Here is a 20,360-nt window from a genome sequence, read left to right as displayed (position 1 = left end):
AACAGAGGTATAGATCAATGGAACAGAAGAGAGGCCTTGAAGGCAACACCACACATCTACAGCCATCTGATCTTTGACAAACCTGACAAAAACAAGCAACGGGGAAAGGATGCCCATTTAATAAATAGTGTTGGAGTAACTGGCTAGCCATGTGCAGAAAACAGAAACTAGACCCCTTCCAGACACCTTATACTAAAATTAACTCCAGATGGATTAAAGACTTAAACATAATACCTAATACCATAAAAACCCTAGAAGAAACTTAGGCAAAACCATTCAGGACACAGGCATAGGCAAGGATTTCATGACTAAAACACCAAAAGCATTGGCAACAAAAGCCAAAAAAGACAAATGGGACCTAATTAAACTCCAGAGCTTCTCTCCTGCAAAAGAAACAATCAGTAGAGTGAACCAGCAACCAACAGAATGGGAAAAAAATTTTGCAATCTACCCATCTGCCAAAGAGCTAATATCCAGAATTTACAAAGAACTAAAACATATTTACAAGGAAAAAAAAAAAATTCAGAAATGGGCAAAGGACATGAACAGACACTTTTCAAAAGAAGACATATATGAGGCCAACAAACATGAAAAAATGCTCATCATCATTGGTCATTAGAGAAATGCAAATCAAAACCACATTAAGATACCATATCACGCCAGTTAGAATCGTGATCATTAAAAAATCTGGAGACAACAGATGGTGGAGAGGATGTGGAGAAAAAGGAACACTTTTACACTGTTGGTGGGAGTGGAAATTAGTTCAACCATTGTGGAAGACAGTGTGGCGATTCCTCAAGGACCTAGAAACAGAAATTTCACTTGACCCAGCAATCTCATTACTGGGTATATACCCAAAGGATTATAAATCGTTCTATTATAAAGACATACGCACATGTATGTTCATTGTGGCACTGTTTACAATAGCAAAGACCTGGAACCAACCCAAATGCCCATCGATGACAGACTGGATGAGGAATATGTGGCACATATACACCACAGAATACTATGCAGCCATAAAAAATATGAGTTTGTATCCTTTGTAAGGACATGGATGAATCTGGAAACCATCATTCTCAACAAACTGACACAAGAACAGAAAATCAAACACCGCATGTTCTCATTCATAGGCGGGTGTTGAACAGTGAGAACACATAGACACAGGGAGGGGAGTAACATAAACTGGGGTCTGTTGGGGGGTTACTAGGGGAGGCACAGTCAGGGGTAGGGAGGTTGGGGAGGGATCACATGGGGAGAAATGCCAGATATAGGTGACAGTGGGATGGAGGCAGCAAACTACACTGCCACGTATGTACCTATGCAACAATTCTGCATGATCTGCATATGTACCCCAGAATCTAAAGTACAATTAAAAAAAAAAAAAAAATATATATATATATATATATATGAGAAAAAAAGAAAAAGAAAAAATAGAGTTGATATTATATTTGGTATACTGTAACTTTTATGTAATTTTTTATTAAATAAAATTATTAAAAATATGTTAAAAAAAGAAAAAAATTACTTAGATCCTCTGATGAAAAGTTTGTGATATCTATTTAACAATTAGATATCAAATCATATTTACCCCACCAATGAATTTCAAAGAGTTGTTCTAACAAGACAGCCAATGTTTTGACAACTCATTACAAGCCATAGCTACAGTGGATGGATGGATGGATGGATGGATGGATGGATAGATGGATAGACAGATAGGTAGATACATACATACATACATAGATATAGATACATAAAATAATTAAATGCATACTCTTTAGAAATTCATTAACCAGAATGAAATCACTGGCAATCTGAAGGAACCTTTTATAACAGTTCTACTTTTCGTAACACCTAACACTAGGGCTCAGAGGAAACTCATCATGACTCAGACTAGGTTCTAGCATTTAAATAACTAATAGTTTGTGCTTGAGTGAAGGAAGCTAAAATGTCTCCCCTTCTGTGACTTCTCCCTTCACCAAACCATATCCAGTAACTTTTGGTCTAGAACCAGCATTTACTAGGCTGGCTCTCTCTGTCACAGCTAAGGCTCAAATATCCATCCAGCCCACACCTTTCCTGAACCTGGGGCCCTGTTCTTTGTCCCCATGTTTATCCATTCTTGGACAGTTCATTCTACCTCAGTTGAACATCTGCCTCATTACACCTTTTGAGGACCTCATGGGGCTGGCCGAGCCAAGAGATACTAGACCTCCCAGGAGATTAATAATATTAAGCCTGCACAGACAGTTATTTCCAGCCATCTGGCTAATCCATCATCTTGTAACATATTCTTGGAAATACTTTTTCCTGGCCATTGTATGTGACTGTTGGTGCTTGTTAGTCCTTCCCCTTCTTAGGATGGCTCCAGCTTGTTTTTTGTTGTTGTTGTTGTTGGTATTTTTTTTAAGTATTTGGACTACCTACAGATGCCTACAACCACTGTTCCCTATACACAGAGGAGAAAAACACATTCAGAAATGGTATTATATGCAGATATATAGAACATATAATCCACATTGATCAATGGTCCCAAACTTTTTGAAATTAATCTGGTAATTTGTTGCAGCAGCAACAGAAAACTAATACATATGTATTTGATTTAGTCTGTTCTGTTGTATTCAAAAACTCTTTTTTACATGTGAAGCAGTACAGCTTAGCAGTTATAAGCCAGATTCAGAAGCTAGACTGCTAGGGTTCAGATCTATGTTCTGAATTTATTAACTGTGTAACCTAAGTTAGGGATTTCATCTCACTATGCCTGAGTTTTCTCATCTGTAAAACGGAATAATAACAGTGCCTATCAGACAATTGTCAGTGAGATTTAAATGAGTGAATATACATGCAAATGCACAGAACAGTGCCCGGTACGTGGTAAGCACATTTTCCACATAAGACAGGGCATTAGCTATTTCTCTAAGGAACTATTTTTTAATAAAAAACAGTATTAGCAGGAAAAACTTGTGCAGTGGGGGCACATAGCAGGAGGACTGGTGATAAGTACCTGAGAGCCTTGCTTGGCCTCTGTATGTTTTTTTTTTTTTTTTTTTTTTTTTTTGGAGACAGAATTTCACTCTGTAGCCCAAGCGGGAGTGTAGTGGCACAATCCCAGCTCACTGCAACCTCTGCCTCTGGGACTCAAGCGACCCTCGTGCCTCAACCTCCTGTGTAGCTGGGACTACAGGCAGATGCCACCATGCCCAGCTACTTTTTTGCATTTTAATAGAGATGAGGTTTCACCATGTGGTGATCTGCCTGCCTTGGCCTCCCAAAGTGCAGGGATTACAGGCATGAGCCACCGTGCCCGGCCCTCTGTAGGTATTTTTTAAGGCCTTAAGTTCACAAAGACATTTCTACTTACAACATTATCAAGTCCTTTCTTGTTTTAATTTTTAAGTTCCTCTATACATGTCATGCCTGTTTGGATTTTTAAACTTCTTCTCCAAACTATAATTATACCCATCCCACCTCTTCTGTGCCTCATCAACCCTACTGGTTGCCACTTTACTGAACATGGGAATAACTGAAAGAATAAATAAGTAAATAAGATCTAATTACTTGGGCTGATTCTGTGAATTTCTAACTTCTATTGGCTAACTTTCCATAAGTAACCTTTGAATGTAAGTCTTACTACTTTTGAAGAGGCAGTAAAATGTCAGGGCTGGGACTAGTGAGAGAAGAGTATGGATTCTGAACAAAATTTAAGGGATACCAAAAAACTCATTAATCAAGATAAATATTTTCATGCAATAGTTTTTTAAAATTGCATTTTAAAAGTCCAAATAATCCATGATGAGCAATATTAAATTTTTAAATACTAGTGTTCTGCTGAACCATATGGGAACCAGAGGGGGAAAAAAAGGGAACCAAAGGGGAAAACATGCATTTTCTACGTATTTTTAATTTTTTTTTTTACAGAACATTAAAGTAGTTGAAAAACGTAAAGTTGGGTGTATTAAAGCACACAGCATTAGTTTAAATATTTTATCTATAACAAAGAACTTATTATAATATTATTTTCCTGGCTCAGAACAAAGCAAATTCATTGGCAATATTTTCAAAATCTATTTCTTTGCTTCTCATTTTCAAGTGTGAGAGTTGTTACATTTGACAATTTCTATTTGACCAAGTAACAATCTTTTAAAGACCCTTTAATAACATTTTTAAGGCCAGGAAATCATACAGATACCTCTAACCTAAAACTTTAACACTATAAAATCTTTTCCTATTTATTTTTTAATTTTTTTAAACCTCCCTCTCAATATCATGCTTCAAACCAAATTGCAAACAATGCAGTACACCATCAGCATCAAGTAAGGAGCAAGAAAGAGAGAAACTCCCTCTGGGCTGCTGGTATGCCAAGCTTGCTAGACGAGGCCAGTAGAATAGAAACAGAGAACCTCCTGGCACTACAAGAGCCACACGAAGCATGAGAAGCAACATTCCACTAAAAATTTGAAATTAACATAAATTAGCTCAAAATGGATTGAAGACCTAAGCTATAGAACTGGTAGATGAAAACACAGACTTTGGGTTAGGCAAATATTTGTTACACATGACACCAAAAGCACAGTCCATACAAGAAAAAATTGATTAACTGAATTTCTTCAAAATTAAAAACTCCAACACAATTTTTTTTAATGGGCAATAGATTTGAACTTCACCAAAGAAGACAAAGAAATGGCAAAAAACACATAAAAAGATACTTAAGATTATTAGTCGATGAGCTACCACTATCACTAAAACAAAAAAACTAACCATAACAAGTGTTGAAGAGAACCTGGAGTAAGTGGAACTCTTATGCTGCTGGTAGGAATATAAAATGGTAACACCACTTTGGAAAACAGTCTAGTAGTTAAACATACACTGTTACATGGTTCAGCCATTCCACTCCCAAGAGATAGGAAAGCATATGTTGACAGAAAGACTTCTACACAAATGTTTATAGTAGCTTTATTTATAATAGGCCGGAATGCTAGAAACAATCCAAATGACCATCAACAAGTGAATAAATCATGGAATTATGGTATATCCACACAATGGAATACTGTACTGCTCAAAAATAAGAATGAACTATTAATTCATGAAATAACGTAAATAAACTTCAAAATATGCCAAGTGAAAGAAGCCAAACAAAGAACAGTATGACTCTACTTATGTAAGACTCTAGAAAATGCAAGCTAGTCTCTTAAGGGCCAGAAAAGCAGATCAGTGGTTGCCTAGGGACTCGGGGGGGTAGGGGTGGGGGTTAGAAAAGATGGGAGAGCGGGATTATCCAGAGGAATGAGGAAACTTTCAGGGGTAGTACCTATGTTCATTATCTTGTTGACAGTAATGATTTCACAGGTGAATACCTATGTCAGGTAAATACCTAAAATTTACCAAAAGGTACATTTTAAATATATGTAGTTTACTGCATATCAACTGTTTACCATCCCCCACAGAGATACTTTTTAATATAAGAAAAAAAGATCAGGCAGCCTGGAAGTGATTGGGTCAAGGATCAGGCGAATGGAGGACATGGTCAGACAGAGATCAGGATCTGAAGCCACAGAGGCACAGAGGATTGGGCGTGGGGGCTGATGGTTAACTTGACATGAAGGAAAAAGACTAGGAGAAAACAAAGCCATGGGGGTGGAGGGAAGGCAAGTGAGCAGGGGGTCAGAAGACATGGCAGCAACCAGGAGGCAAAAGGTGGCATGTAAAAGGGACAGAGGACTTCATAGAGGGGATTGTGGCTGATGTCTGGAATTGGCATGGGAGAAAAGAAAGACCATGATCTCACTCCTATTACTGAGGGAAACAGAGGAGCTTCTGACAAAAGTCAGGTTTCAGGTGGTCAAGGAGGCAAAAGAAAGAGGTTGAAGCTTCAGGGCTATTGTTTAACGCAAGAAGAAGACAACCAGAGGGCAAAACACAAAGAAGTGCCTGGGAGGAAAAGAAACACAGAGCACTAATGGTGAAAGCACCCTGAGAGGGCATGGAAAGACACCAAGTGAGTCGGCCCCCATGCTGCCAGGGGCATTAGTTTCAGACATCCCCTGGTGAACATGGATGCGTGCGGGGTCCCTGATTTCACCCAGTCTAGTTGTGATACACTTCTGAGGGTGTCCTAGTGTGAAGTGCACAGGGAAACCCTGCTCTCTCAGGAAGAGTGAGCTATGGTATGGTCTGAATGAGGGGATCAGGGAAAGCTGCCAGACTCAAGCTCCCGAGGAAAGGTTAGGACCTTGTGGGCAGTAGGGAACTTGAGAAATGAGAACGGTCAGAGGCTGTGTTCACATCCCAGGCAATGTGGGGCTACTCGTTAGTCCCAGGCACAAAGCCAGGAACACACTTAAAAAGTCAAAAACAAATTTTCAGCTTAGTTATGCCCTTGGTTTTCACACTATGTATATAAAAAACCTAGATGAACAAAATAGATTAATGACTCATAAAAAACATATGAGGCATTACACATGTGTAAATTTTCCAATAACTGAGTCCCACTCCTTTAAACCTAGGGATTATTCATTTTCAACATTTTTTATATAAAACAACTCTAATACAAAATATATGCTTTTGCCAACCTGACAATTATGAGTTTGAGCATAGAACTGTATACTTGTTGAGAGAGCAAACTTGCTTTCTAGAGGCTCCTGAGTAAGCCTTCTTAAAGTGAACACACATATAACTTAAGTACTGTGTTGACGATGCATGGGCACATGAAGGGGTGCTGCAGCCTGACTTTATACCAAATATCCCTGGTTTGCTGCCAGTGCCATTCTTTGCCATTGCCTCACTCTCTGTCAGTTCTAACTATTGCCCAGAGAAAAGATGTCAAGCAGTCACCTTTATCCACCATGATTTACTGGCCTAAAAAAATGACTTCAGAAAAAAATTGATAAACAATGTTTTCTTTTATAGTCAGTAATGATAACGGAAATTTACAGATAGTTGAGTTGTAAATTAGCACACAATGCAGAGCTCATGAGTACTGTGCCAGCCACTGCCCTGGTCATCTTGCTCTCCAAACATCACTTGAAGAAATATCTCCAGATGCTTGGAATAATGGACCTGTGTTCATTTCACATTGCGAAGCTTAGAGTTCAAATATGTTTCCTCATTCAGCGATTTAAAGCAAGAAGCCAGCCATTAAAAACCAAAACAAAGAGAAACCACAGACTATCCCTTCCCTCTAAAAGTAGTTTTAAGAGAAATAGAATGTCTCTGTTTTCTACAGACAAAACAAAATGACATGATAAGAAACAAGACTTCAAGCATTGTGGTGGTTAATGTTTCAAATTATTTTCTTCCTTCTCAGGATAAAATGTGGTTTTGAGACTCACAGAATATAGCAGTTGCCCTTATTTTAGGTTTCTCTGCTCAGTGACATTGTCATTTGTGGGACAAGAAGCATACTACATTAGTGGTGTAAAACCAGAACTTCAAGGTTCTAACCCAACATTTCAAGAGTACCCTGTCCTCGACCAGCTGCAATAACATTTAATTAGTAAGACATTAGCATAGGAGTGTTCTTCCTAGTAGGTAAAGAATATTTGCTACCTAGAATGTCAGGCACTGGCTGGTAAGAACGCCCCTGCCCAAGACTCAGAGGTTTTGTAAAAGTCAGGATGCCAATGCTGAGCACATATTTAAAGCATATTCCTTTCCTTTGACACCTAGTATTTCCCTATAGTTTCTCAGTTTCTACAGCTAACTTGGTCAAGACCTGGAGTGATAAATGGTAACAGTTTTAAGAAATCCAAATAAACTGGAAATAATTAAATAAGTACAGTAAGGTATATATGCATATAATTACAAATCCATAATCTCTTATGGACCACTTCAAAATCCAAAAGACTATGATGAAAACTGAAGCTTTTCTGTATAAGTCGTTAGTATACAGACTTGATCTGAATTCATATGCTGGCAACACCTGAATAAGGCTATTTTGTGTGTGGATATTCCACTAATGGTGCATATTCTCATCTTAAGCTACAGAAATAATAACTTGCTTAGTTGAGGTGGGTGGCTGCCCAGACCCCTGGAAGTGTTATGCTAAGATTACGTTGATGTTCTAAATTATTTGCTTCATTGTATATCAACGCACCACACTGCCATTCTAAAGTCTGAAAATGCCTGATTTCAAAGCACAACTAGTAAAGATCACCGTAGAAGAGATGTAGACCTGTGTAAACGCCAATTTCTACCCAATATGATTAATCATGCAAAAATATATTTGTCTGAAAAGAACCCGTTTGACTCAAAGTATATATATAAACATCAGTAATAAACATGGATAATTTTATATGCAAATGCTCATACTTTGGCATTATGAAGTATGATTAATTCTGACTACTTTGTAGCAACAGCTTGTTCTCACACCAGATAAATAACACATACTGCTATTTGATGGCTCATGCAACTCAGCATTTGTCAATCTCAACTGAGGCATCGGAGGCCTCCAGTCATTGCTCTTGCTAAGATGCTGCCAAACTGGGTAAAAAGCTACTAGTACCAGCAATTGTAGCCAGTTTATGTGGTATTAGGCAGAATGAAAATAATACTACACACTGCCTACTAGACACATAAAGTTTCACAACACAAATGCAAATTAATTTTCACACATAGTTCTAATAAGTTTATTCATGCTGAGAAAGGCCTACTAATCTTCAGAATTCTAAAGTGCTATCTAAGAAAATGAGTATAGTTTTCATACAAATGATATAAACAAAATTGAAGAAGGATTATATGCAGCACCGATGAAAAATACTGCATGCAGTTATTTCTCATTGTCAGCCATTCCTACTGTACCATGGAGCACCACAAATCCCCATGATGTCTCTTTAGATTATACCTTACATTTAAATTTTTATTTTTTCTGTAATTTAAAAACACAAGCTCAAAGGCTCAATTAAGCAGAAATGCAACAGACAACGCTCTAAAATTTAAAGGAAAACTTACTTTGTGTATTTGCAATATTTAAAGATAAAGGCACTATCTTAAAGTAATGATTTACATATTTGGTTCAATTGACGTATTTACTAAATACACTTTGCTGTCTTTAAATTTAGAACATACAACTTCAAATAATTCAATTTCTATAAGAGTCAATTCCATTTTTCACATAAATAATCCTAAATTTAGGATTTGGAATTTTGGAATATTCATTGATCATTGCATTCTTTCAGGTTCCACACTTTGTACCTACTGATCTCTCACCCAGAAAACCCTTTCCACACTGCACCCGTTCATCTTTCAAGGCTCAGATCAAAGTTGCCTCTCTTGAAGCCTTCCTCAATTCCTCTGAAAAGAATTTTTCAACTTTTCTTTTTTGCTACCAGCATACTTCTTTCACAGAGACAATTTTGTTGTAATTATTTCTCTCATCTATCCCAACTGGGCAAAAGGCCTACACAAGAATGGTGCTATATTCTTAGTTTCTGTCCCAGAACTTTGCACACGAATGTCTCTCCCTCAATAAAAATTTTAATTAATGAATGATCAAACAGAGTTATATCCCATCATAAGGTCATGCTCTCCACAAATACAATCATCTGGTAAGAAAACTTGTAGGAAATGCTAGACTCTTGTATGGCAGGGGATTGAAGGAGGCCCTCTTTAAAACAGAAGGCAGAATTCAAAATAGATCTCACAGAATTACTCCAGCTGTGCTGTGTATATTCAAGTGGGATGAGATGTTAGATGTTAAAAGCTGGACAGAAAAGGTGGCTGTGGTAACTTGCTTTATTTCAAGTTTCCTCTCAATGCCACATCCTAAAGCATTCAAAGAGATTAATTTTGAGTCAGTGATACAGGCTTAAAGAACAAGAATTCTCTTGGCCATGCATGGTGGCTCACACCTGAAATCCCAGCACTTTGGAAAGCCAAAGCAAGTGGATTGCTTGAGGCCAGGAGTTCAAAACCAGCCTGGCCAACATGGTGAAATTCCGTCTCTATTAAAAATACAAAAAAAATTAGCCAGGCAACATGGTGTGCACCTGTAATCCCAGCCACTTGGGAGGCTGAGGCAGAAGAATTGAGGGTGCAATGAGCCAAAACTGCACCACTGCACTCCAGCCCGGGCAACAGAGTGAGACTCCGTTAAAAAAAAGAATTTTCTTAAACTTATTTAAGAAAAATACTCAAACTTCATGTACACAAGCATCCCATAGGTCCCAAGTTAAAAATACACACTACTGTGATTCAGGAGGTCTGGCTGGGGCCTGAGATTCTGCATCTCTAACAAGCTTCTGGGTGAGGCTTATGCTGCTGGGTCTATAAACTATACTCTAAGGAGCACACAGAGGAAGAGATAGACATATTTGGCTCCAAAGTCAGAGTAGGACTTGTCTTCATTTCATTACCATAATACCATACCCTTATTAATATTCCTTTCTATAAGCTATCTTGATGATATCAATTACATAAAACATTATTGAAAATTCAACTAGAAGAAATTCATATGACTAAAAAAATTTTAATTGTTCTTACCTATACTCTGGTAATGCCATCGAAAGAAAATTCGTTCAGGTAGAAACTGCAGTATTTTCTATTAAAAAAAGATATAAAGAAAATAAACAAAAAATGAAATTATACATTTTCGTTAACAGGACCATATTACTTGCTATATATAAGTTCTAGAAGAAGAAAACTGTTTACAATAACATAAACACTGCACTTTATGCTGTATTCTTATGGATAGTTTCTTTCACTTGCCCCAGGCAAGCTTTCTTACCTGAATGTTTTATAAAGATCATTGTCCCAAGTTTAATTCCCTCCAAAAGAAAACAAGAAAAAATCTAAAATGTTGATTTTATCTTAATTAAGTAATAGCCCTTTCTTAAATATTAGAATAATAATTTCCCAAATGACAGATTCCCCAGGTTTCTTCTTTTTCACCATCTCCTTCTCATTTTCATTATAAACACTATTAGTCTCTGGACAAAGAATAGGATTGGGAAGAAAAGTGAAAACAAAGAGGATGAGACTGTAAACAATTCAGTAAGACAAGAAAATGAAACTGGTGGCAAGAATTTCATTAAATTAATGGCCGAAAAATATTAGTAAGTTTTAAATTATAGTTAAGAATATCCCCAAACTTTTACAAGTTTTTTTTGTTTGTTTGTTTTTTTGTAGAGTCCATATATAAGAGATCACACAGTATCCTTCATTTTTTTTTTCTTTGAGACAAACTTGTTCCGTCGCCCAGGCTGGAGTGTAATGGTGTTATTTCAGCCCACTGCAACCTCTGCCTTCCAGGTTCAAGTGATTCTCCTTGCATGAGTCTCCCAAGTAGCTAGGATTACAGGGGCCTACCACCATGTCCAGCTAATTTTTGTATTTTTAGTAAAGACGGGGTTTCACCATGTTGGCCAGGCTGGTTTCGAACTCCTGACCTCAGGTGATCTCCCAAAGTGCTCAGATTACAGCCGTGAGCCATCACGCCCAGCCCCATGCAGTATCTTTCTGTGCCTAGCTTATTTCACTTGGCAACAATGTCCTTCAGGTTCAACACATCATCACAAGTGACAGCATTTCCTTTTATAAGGCTGAACAGTGTTTCATTGTGTATTCACACCACATTTCTGTATCCATCCATCTACTGACGGACACTTAGGTTGTTTCCGTATCTCCACTACTGTGACTTACACTGCAGTAAATACGGGGTTGCAGATATCTCTTCTGCATACTGATTTCAATTCCTTGAGACATAAAGCCAGAAGTGGGATTGGTGGGTCATATGGTAATTTTATTTCTAGTTTTCTTAAGGAATTTCCATACTATTCTCCATAATGGCCGCACTAATTTACACTCCCACCAACAGTATACCAGCATTTCTTTTTCTCTATATCTTTGCCAACACTTGTTACCTGTCATCTTTTTGATAACAGTAATTCTAACAGATGTGAGATGATACCTCACTGTGATCTTAACTTGCATTTTCCTGATGATTAGTGATGTCAAACTTTTTTTCATAAACTTGTTGGCCAAATATATGTATGTATTCTTATGAGAAAGTTTATTCAAGTCACCTTATCTTTCAAGTCCATAACTCTGAAAGGTATCTCATATCTAGCGTTACTACATGGTAATTCTGACATACACTCAAACATGCTCACACACATTCCAAATGCTATTCAGTGAAAAATACCTACACACCAGACAACAGGCTTCACTCTTGAAAAATAAAATAGATATAAATAAATATAGTCCTTCCAAGATTTCATGATTAGTTTGCAAAAAAGACGATAAAGAATATCATTTAGCAAAAAAAAAAAAAAAAAAATTAAATTAAAAAACCCCTGACAGACGTTTGTATAAAATATTACAGAAGTAAGGAGGAAAGTGCTTCACCTAAGCAGGGGCTTCCTAGAATGCTTCCTTGAAATGACGACACTTGAGCTGAGACTTAGAAGATGAATTAAATTTGCCTAGTGAATAGGGACAGAAGGAACACCATGGGAGAATGCTAAGAGGCAAAGACAGCAGCAGAAGGGTCAGTTTGGCTGGTAGGTGGTGAGAAGGGGAGGAGATAGGCCTGGAGAGGCAAGGGAGGCTGGGAGCTTAATGTTCTCAAGGGAGCCGTGTGGTCCCTGAATTTGGTTCCAGCAAGAGGTAAACTGGAGGCAGCTGAGAGAGGTGGCAGAGACAATCACTGAAGAGAAACAATGGTAGCATTTCAAAGGAGAAATAAGAAGGCCTGGACCAAAATCCACCAGGTAAAGAGAACATCTAATAGTAATAAGCAAGAGATTAAACTGTTAAGATAAATGGGTAGAGGGGCTGTGGTAAATGGAGGTCTCCAGCATGGCTCCGGATGGCTTAGTAGATGGCAACACTTTTATCCAAGAGATGAAATCCAGATGGAATCTTAGATGCAAGGAGAATAAGCATGTCAAGTTTGATTCTTGACATCCTGGCATTTCAGGGTCAATGGTCGACCTTACTAGAGATGTTCTTCTAGGCAAATGTGTAAATGGGTCTGGAGTACAGGGGTAGGATTTGGATGGCAACAGATATGGGTAGCAGCTAAAGCTGTGTGTATATGACAGTTCTCTTTTTGACAGAGTTTAAAACAAGACAAGGTGAAGCTCTGGAGGTATCCATGAGCTGAGGGAGCTCTGCTCAGGTTAAATTAAGGTAAAGCAGAAGCTAAAGGCTAACATGCTTGAATCCAAGGAGAAATATTTGATGTTTCATCTGTTTATATGCTTATTTATTGTAAAGATTAGAAACATTTAAGAGTATTTAAATGCACAACTAGTTCTAAAAAGTTAAACATATTACAAATGTGGGGAAATGAATGTCACATAACAAAATGACTTCAATATTAAATCAAGTGAGCTCAATGTTAATCTCTTGCCTTGAGAACACACAACTTTTGTAAGCCAGACAGCAAATGCCAGGCATGACAGATCCATCTGTAAATTTTACAGAAGTAAATGGCTGTTTCAGGGGAAAAAAAGCGAAAAGCGACATAAGTCTTCCCCTTGCAATATGCACTAACATGAATTTTAGATGAACACCACAAAAAAAGAAGCTAAATATAAAAACTGGGTTGTTGTGTTTTGTCAAGTTACATTAAAAGGGAATAAGTAAAACAGCTCTCTACAGAGTATCTTAATAAGAACCCAGGTGAGCACTGTCTTACCAACAGAATCCAAACGCAAACATCCCCATGAGCACATAGGATCAAGAACCCACAGAGCTAGGTTACAACCTACAGGAAGAAACCACAAGTGAAGAGATTAAAACAAGAAATGCAAAGACTCTGGAACTGAGAATAAGGACTAGGGTCCCAGGACTTAGGCTGCCAGGCCAAATGAGCAACTCCAGAGCCAAAAATAAGCACAATCCGGAGATGGCTTGGGGAGCACCAGGCTCGAGAGATGAAGACAGCCTGCACCACCTGCAACTAAGTTTTATGGTTCTTTAACTCAAAATTTCTCTTAACAGAAAAACTTACTATAGACCTTAATTTAGTATCTTTGATTTAAAAAATTAATGATAACGGCAAGCTGAGTTTTCTGGAAAACATGGTGCAATGAGGACTTAGGAGTACAAATGGCCTACTGAGGACCAACACCTGTGAAAGGGAAAAGCCGGCAGCAAGATTGGACGGGGAGCCTCAGACAACAAGGTGGAGCTGACAAATCTCTGCCAGCCTAGTGGAAGCTCCACAGCAAAGATGAGAGGAGTCCAGTGCACAAGAAGTGACAAGGTCCTCGTACTACTGTCTCTGGCAGTTACTGGCTTGGGGCCATGATGAGAAGAGTGTGACCAGGGATGGAAAGCTGAAGGTGTGAAGAGCTGGAAGCCATCAGCTAACGCCACTCCTTGTAGCTGGGCAGCACATTCTTTCTTGAAGGGGAATATGTGCAGCCCACCTCTGTGTGTGCCACAATATTCTTCAAATTATTAATCAGAATATACTCATCACATTAATAAGCTGAAGCGCTGAGAGAGGGGTCCCCTACTTGAGAGACATGGCTTCTCTGCTGGCACTGTTTCTCAACAGGTGGCTGCTACCTCATGCAGATGGAAGCCTGGTCCCACTGACCTCTCCCCATCCTCTCTGTGCCTCTTTCCATGCAGTTCACTATGCCTGGGCAAATGGCACAGCAGTAACTTGGTGTCCTATCATCTCACACATTCTCCTTTAAGGGACGTGGCAGCCCAGCTACAACCCAGGATCATATTCTGATCCCATCTTGCCACGTAAACAGTTCATATAGGAAATGCTGAGGAAATTTAAGATTCAGAATAGATTTATCTTGGATTAGATGAATGCTTGACATATCCACTGTTCTTCAGATGGTTAATTTAGTCAGGAAACTAATTTGGCAGTGAAAATCATGCTTTTTTGTTTTCCAGAACACATACTGGTCTTCTTGATTTCGTTTTCTTTTGTTAGTACACAACAAAGAAAAGCATAGAATACAGCAAGACGATGCTTGGATACTATCAGTCTGCCACAAAAGTAATTTCCAACTTATTCTGAGGTCAGGCCTAACATTATCACCACTTCTGGGTAAGTTTTCAGATTCACAAAATGGATGGACTTTAAAAACACTCAAAAATAAACTCAATAAGATTTGGATATGAAATGAGCTACTAAGAATATTCCCAAATGGACAAAATCTTACACAACAATTCAAAGGCTGAAAAATTACCCACACTGATACTTCTTTTTGTACCCAAATATCGCAAAGGCCACTGTTTATAACGTCTATGAGGTCAATAAAAATAAAGCTCAACACAACTATCTAAGTTTAAATGCTAAGCCTGTCCCTCAAAGTCCTAGAAGAAGCCTACTTTTACTCGGGCAAACACAATCCAGCATTTCTTCTACTGTAGCCAGTATTCTAAGCTATACTGCGGTGAATGCCACATAAGCTATTGACATCTTGTTTGTAGTTTCACTGGAGAGTAAAATAAAAAAAAATCAAGAAAGCCACACAGTATGAATAAATATTACTTTTCTGAAAAACACATGGCTCTATTTAATGCTCAGTGCTCAGCTGCATCTATATGGTAATCCATTACAGTACACTCAAAATCGAAATTAGGTATTACTACTGATCAGCACATCAGGGAATCTGTCATTCTTTTAACTGATTATCCATAGTTCTTTTTTCCTCAGAACCTACTGCATGACCAGGAATAATGTGAAATGTAAGCTGGAGTCTACACAAGATGCTATCATCTACTTTGTAACTGCTGGTCTTCTTTTGATTTGTGTGGGAAATGTTTTTTAAATTATTATCAGATGATTGCAACATATCCCAGTGGATTCACACTTGATTTCAATTTCACTTAGGAAGCTAGGACAGTAAATAATGAAGAAAATACTACATACAACTCATGGGAAAGTAATCAACTAAAACAATGACCAATTAACATGTTACACCTGAAGGCAGAGTGTGGGGAGCAACCCTTCCCCAAACCAGCTGCAAGACAGAAGAGCTCTGGGTAAAGAAAATGCTGACCTGGAAGAAAACAGAAGATTTGGTTTAAAAGAAAAGACGTCTTAGTTACTTGGCAGTTTGAATAATAAATATGCAGAAAATTTTTATTGAGAACTGGGCAGTTCGGTTTAAAGAAAACATTCTATGAATGCCTGTGCTACAAGTATAGTCTGATTTCAGAAGGACCCATGTGCATAGGAGCCCAGCTGCATAGACACTTCCAGGGAGACCTACAGAGAGGGGAACTTGATCGTTTGCTGTCTTAGGCCTGACCACTCACCTCTTACTATAATGACTCAACTCTTCAACGTAGACAGAATATTTGCCTTGAACACTTTCTCTTTTTTTTTTTGAGATGGAGTCTTGCTCTGTGGCCATGCCAGGGTACAGTGGTGAGATCTCGGCTCACTGCAAGCTCCGCCTCCCGGGATCCTGCCTCAGCCTCCTGAGTAGCTGGGACTACAGGTGAGCACCACACACTCAGCTAATTTTTGTATTTTTAGTAGAGACAGGGTTTCACCATGTTGGCCAGGATGATCTCCATCTCTTGACCTCATGGTCCACCCACCTTGGTCTCCCAAAATGCTGGGATTACAGGCGTGAGCCACTGTGCCCAGGCACATCTTCTTATTAACAGTATAACAAAATGTTATTTGAGGACCTGCTATATGTTTGAGGTTAAAAGAAAGTTATTCTAGAGCAGAAAGTCATTAGCCACATACTTCCCTTCTTCAATATATCCTACACAATTCATATTCCAGCAAATATAGAGATTAATCAAAATAATCCAAAAACAAGGGTGTGGGGACATAAACACTGTGACAGTCAGCTATATTTACATAATTAGAGTTAATATGACCATAAAAAAAGAGTACATTCCTGAAACGACTAACAGAAGACAACTTCCTTAAAATAGTATAATAAAATAATCTGAGTGGCAAAAGCGGTGGCAAGAGGATGAACAAGTTCTATACCTTGCAAGATGATGACACTGGGGACCATGCTCAGAATGAAGAAAACAGTACACAGAAAGATGGAGAGAAGGAAAAAACAGAACAAGACAAGAATCAGAGCAGCAGCAGCAAGAGGAAACAGAACAAGACAAGAATCAGAACAGCAGCAAGAGGAAAGCTGTTATCCCTGGACCAGTAGGGCATCCCCTATAGTACAACTACACTTTCTAGTATTCCAGGAGAACCCCCAGCCATCCCACCAGCTCACAGAGATGCAAACAGAATATCAAACAGATTGGTTGGGCGCGGTGGCTCATGCCTGTAATCCCAGCACTTTGGGAGGCTGAGGCAGGCAGATCACTTTCCAGGAGTTCGAGACAAGCCTGGCAAACATGACAAAACCCAGTCTCTACTAAAAATACAAAAACTAGCTGGGGGTCATGGTGGCACACACCTGTAATTCCAGCTACCTCACTTGAGCCTTGGAGGCGGAGGTTGCAGTGAGCAGATACTGCACCACCGCACTCCAGCCTAGGCAACAGAGCGAGACTCTGTCTTGAAAAAAGAAAAAAAAAAAACAAAAGAATATCAAACAGATTAAGATACCTTTGCCTTTGTGAGTTCTTAGTGATTTAATGGAGCCCTGATAGTTCATTCATGCCTGTATTTATATTATGATGTTTATTTACCGTCCTGGTAACCTATTTAAAATTCTGGTTTCCTTGGTTGACTGACTTGAGTCTCCGAGATCAGATTTGTTCATTCTTAGGCTTCTCCCTAGACATCCCTATTGAACAGGTAGTTATCAACAAATAAGAGAATTGCAGAGTTGATCAGAAGGGCTTACAAAAGTACAGGTCTGGTATTTTTATTTAGCAGATATTTATGGAGTCCTTGCTACGTTCAAAGTGTCATGGAGAATACGAACGCTTATAGTATATGGCATTTATCCTCACGAAGTTTGACAGTAAAGTGAAAAGTAAAGTCTGAAAGTTTTATATTTAAGAATCTCCCATCAAGGTTTTGGCTGTGTTCGTAATCATGCATAAAATATCTTTTTCCTGTGTTCAGAAAGAAAATGAAATCTCTAATAATTGCTTTTGTGGGTACTGACAGTACAGAGAGCCTAGGCTATGTCTCATCTCCCTCCCAAGTGACTTGGCTTGTGTAGCCCAAGAGTCTGCCCGCAACTAACATCACTCTTACTGAACAAAGGTTATCATGTAACTCCTGTGTGCTTTTGATTCCTAAGCAGAATCAAATAAAAGGTTTGTCATTTTCTTGAAATTATTGAGGTATTAGCCATGTGTAAATGTGTAAAATAGAAAAGAATATTCTAATAGGAAACATTACAATAAACTACTAAAGAATGAAAAAATAATATAAAATTAATTAATAATCTGTGTATAAACTGCTTAAAATAGTTGAGAAGTACAAAAGACATATGGAGTTAAAGTGAAAGCAAAGAGTTAAAGAACAAAGCATGAATTCTGCTTTATTCTTTTTTTTTTTTTTTTTTTTCCTTTTGAGACAGAGTCTTGCTCTGTTGCCCAGGCTGAAGAGCAATGACGCAATCTTGGCTGACTGCAACCTCCGCCTCCCAGGCTCAATTGATTCTTGTGCCTCAGCCTCCTGAGCAATTTGGATTACAGGCACGTGCCATCACACCCAGCTAATTTTTGTATTTTTTAGTAGAAACGAGGTTTCTCTATGTTGGTCAGACTAGTCTCGGACTCTTGTCCTCAAGTAATCCACCCACCTTGGCCTCCCAAAATGCTGGGATTATAGGCATGAGCCACCATGCCTGGCCGAAATACTGCTTTATTCTTGATATTAGAAGAAAACCAATGCACACAGTATTGTTAATTTAAAGACAGTTATTGGAATGAAAATAGGAAGTGTACCTTCCAAATTACAAAGCATATTTCATAAAGCCAAAATCAGTGACCTCTCCCCAAAAAAAGTTAGAAGAAAAGCTAAAACCAAGTGCAATGGGCATCAGAATATACAGATGTGTCCTGGTTATCACACACACACACAAAGTAGCAAGTATAAGCAGGTTAAATTCCCCTACCAAAGACAAAGTCCATCCGAGGCAGCTTTCAAACACAGAAGGACTGACAATAAAATACAGAAAAGGAGGCTCACATGCACACACACCCATGCAAAACAATATTAGTATCAAGTGAAAAATTTTTCAGGGCAACAAAGAGAATTATTTCAAATAGGTTAAATATGTAATTTACAATATCCCTATAATACTTGTTAATCTTTATGTAACAAATAACATAGCATGAAAATAAAACAATGAAGGCATACTCCATTAAAACAACTTTTAGAAACTAAAGGGGAAAAACACTTTTTAAATGGGAGACATTAACACACACTATCTTAGAGAAATAAAATAGGCAATACAGTGTAATACGGAAGACTTGAATATAGTTATAGCAAAACTGGTTTAACAGCTATATATCAAATATTGAACTTCACAGAATCCAACATCTGTGAAACACTTATGAAGTTATTTTTCTAAGCCAAGCAAATAAATCCCTCAAATTAAGTGTTACATAGGTCACAAGCAAACTCAATACACTGGAAGTCCACCATCAAGTGTTGTGGATTTTAAATACTCAAGTTAAAAAAAAAAAAAAAGTAATTCTCAATTACTTGTGGATTTTAACACTTGAATTAAACTGATTATAAACTAAAAATAATCAACAATATGATTCACATATAACAAAAATTGGTCAAAGCTGAAATAAGAGACAAAGCCACATACTTGAATTTCCTATAATGCAAGAACTAAGTTTTACACTCAAAAAATTGAAGAAAAAAAGTTTTATTAAAGAAGAAATCAATAAAAATTAAAAGCAAAAATGACTTATATAATGAAATTATCACCAAGCACTGTTAATCACTAAGCTATAGACAGTTGAACTGGTAGTACTGCAGGTAATTAAATATCCTCTGAATCAAACATTTATTTATTTAATTTATTAAAAATACTCTTATTAAACACCCATTCTGTGCCAGGTACCATGTGAGAGATCAAAAATAGATAAAGACACCATTCCTGCTCTAAAACCTAGAGCCCTCAGAGGGAAAAGGTAAGAAAATCAGGGATGTCAGTACATGCACAAGGAAGTGAAGACGGACAAGGCGTACTTCCACAGGGAGAACACCCTTGAACGGAAATCCTGAAAGACAACAGGGGTGAGCCAGGCAAGGAAGAGCATTTCAGGCAGACTAAACAGCGGCAAAAAATGAAAAGCCTTGATGCTTGTTTGGGGACCTGTAAGAGGCTGCCAGTGAGGGCAAAGACAGGTGGTAAGGGTTAGAGAAGGAGGCAGAGACCAGACAAAGAAAGTTCTGAAGGCTGTACTGGGAGGCATGACTTTTGTCCTAAAGGCAATAATTGCATCACACAGTCAGCATCTGAAGTGAGTGAGGGAGAGAG

At 38.1% G+C, this 20,360-nt stretch overlaps 1 protein-coding gene across 9 annotated transcripts in view; it reads right to left on the bottom strand.

The window, feature by feature from the left end:
* The window catches only part of RALGAPA2 (Ral GTPase activating protein catalytic subunit alpha 2), a 320,763-nt gene that overhangs the window by 255,955 nt on the left and 44,448 nt on the right, over positions 1 to 20,360 (bottom strand). For all 9 annotated transcript variants that reach the window (XR_012519285.1, XR_012519286.1, XM_074406179.1 and 6 more), the window contains exon 4: positions 10,474 to 10,531. Coding sequence is in view for 7 of the 9 variants with exons in the window: in XM_074406179.1 (XP_074262280.1) it covers positions 10,474 to 10,531 (58 nt within the window). In the remaining 2 variants the exon portion in view is untranslated. The remainder of the gene's footprint in view (positions 1 to 10,473; positions 10,532 to 20,360) is intronic.

Source organism: Saimiri boliviensis, chromosome 9, assembly GCF_048565385.1.
Source record: "Saimiri boliviensis isolate mSaiBol1 chromosome 9, mSaiBol1.pri, whole genome shotgun sequence".
NCBI lineage: Eukaryota > Metazoa > Chordata > Mammalia > Primates > Cebidae > Saimiri > Saimiri boliviensis.
The sequence above is the reverse complement of the archived record's forward strand: the minus strand, read 5'-3'. Positions and strand labels throughout refer to the sequence as shown.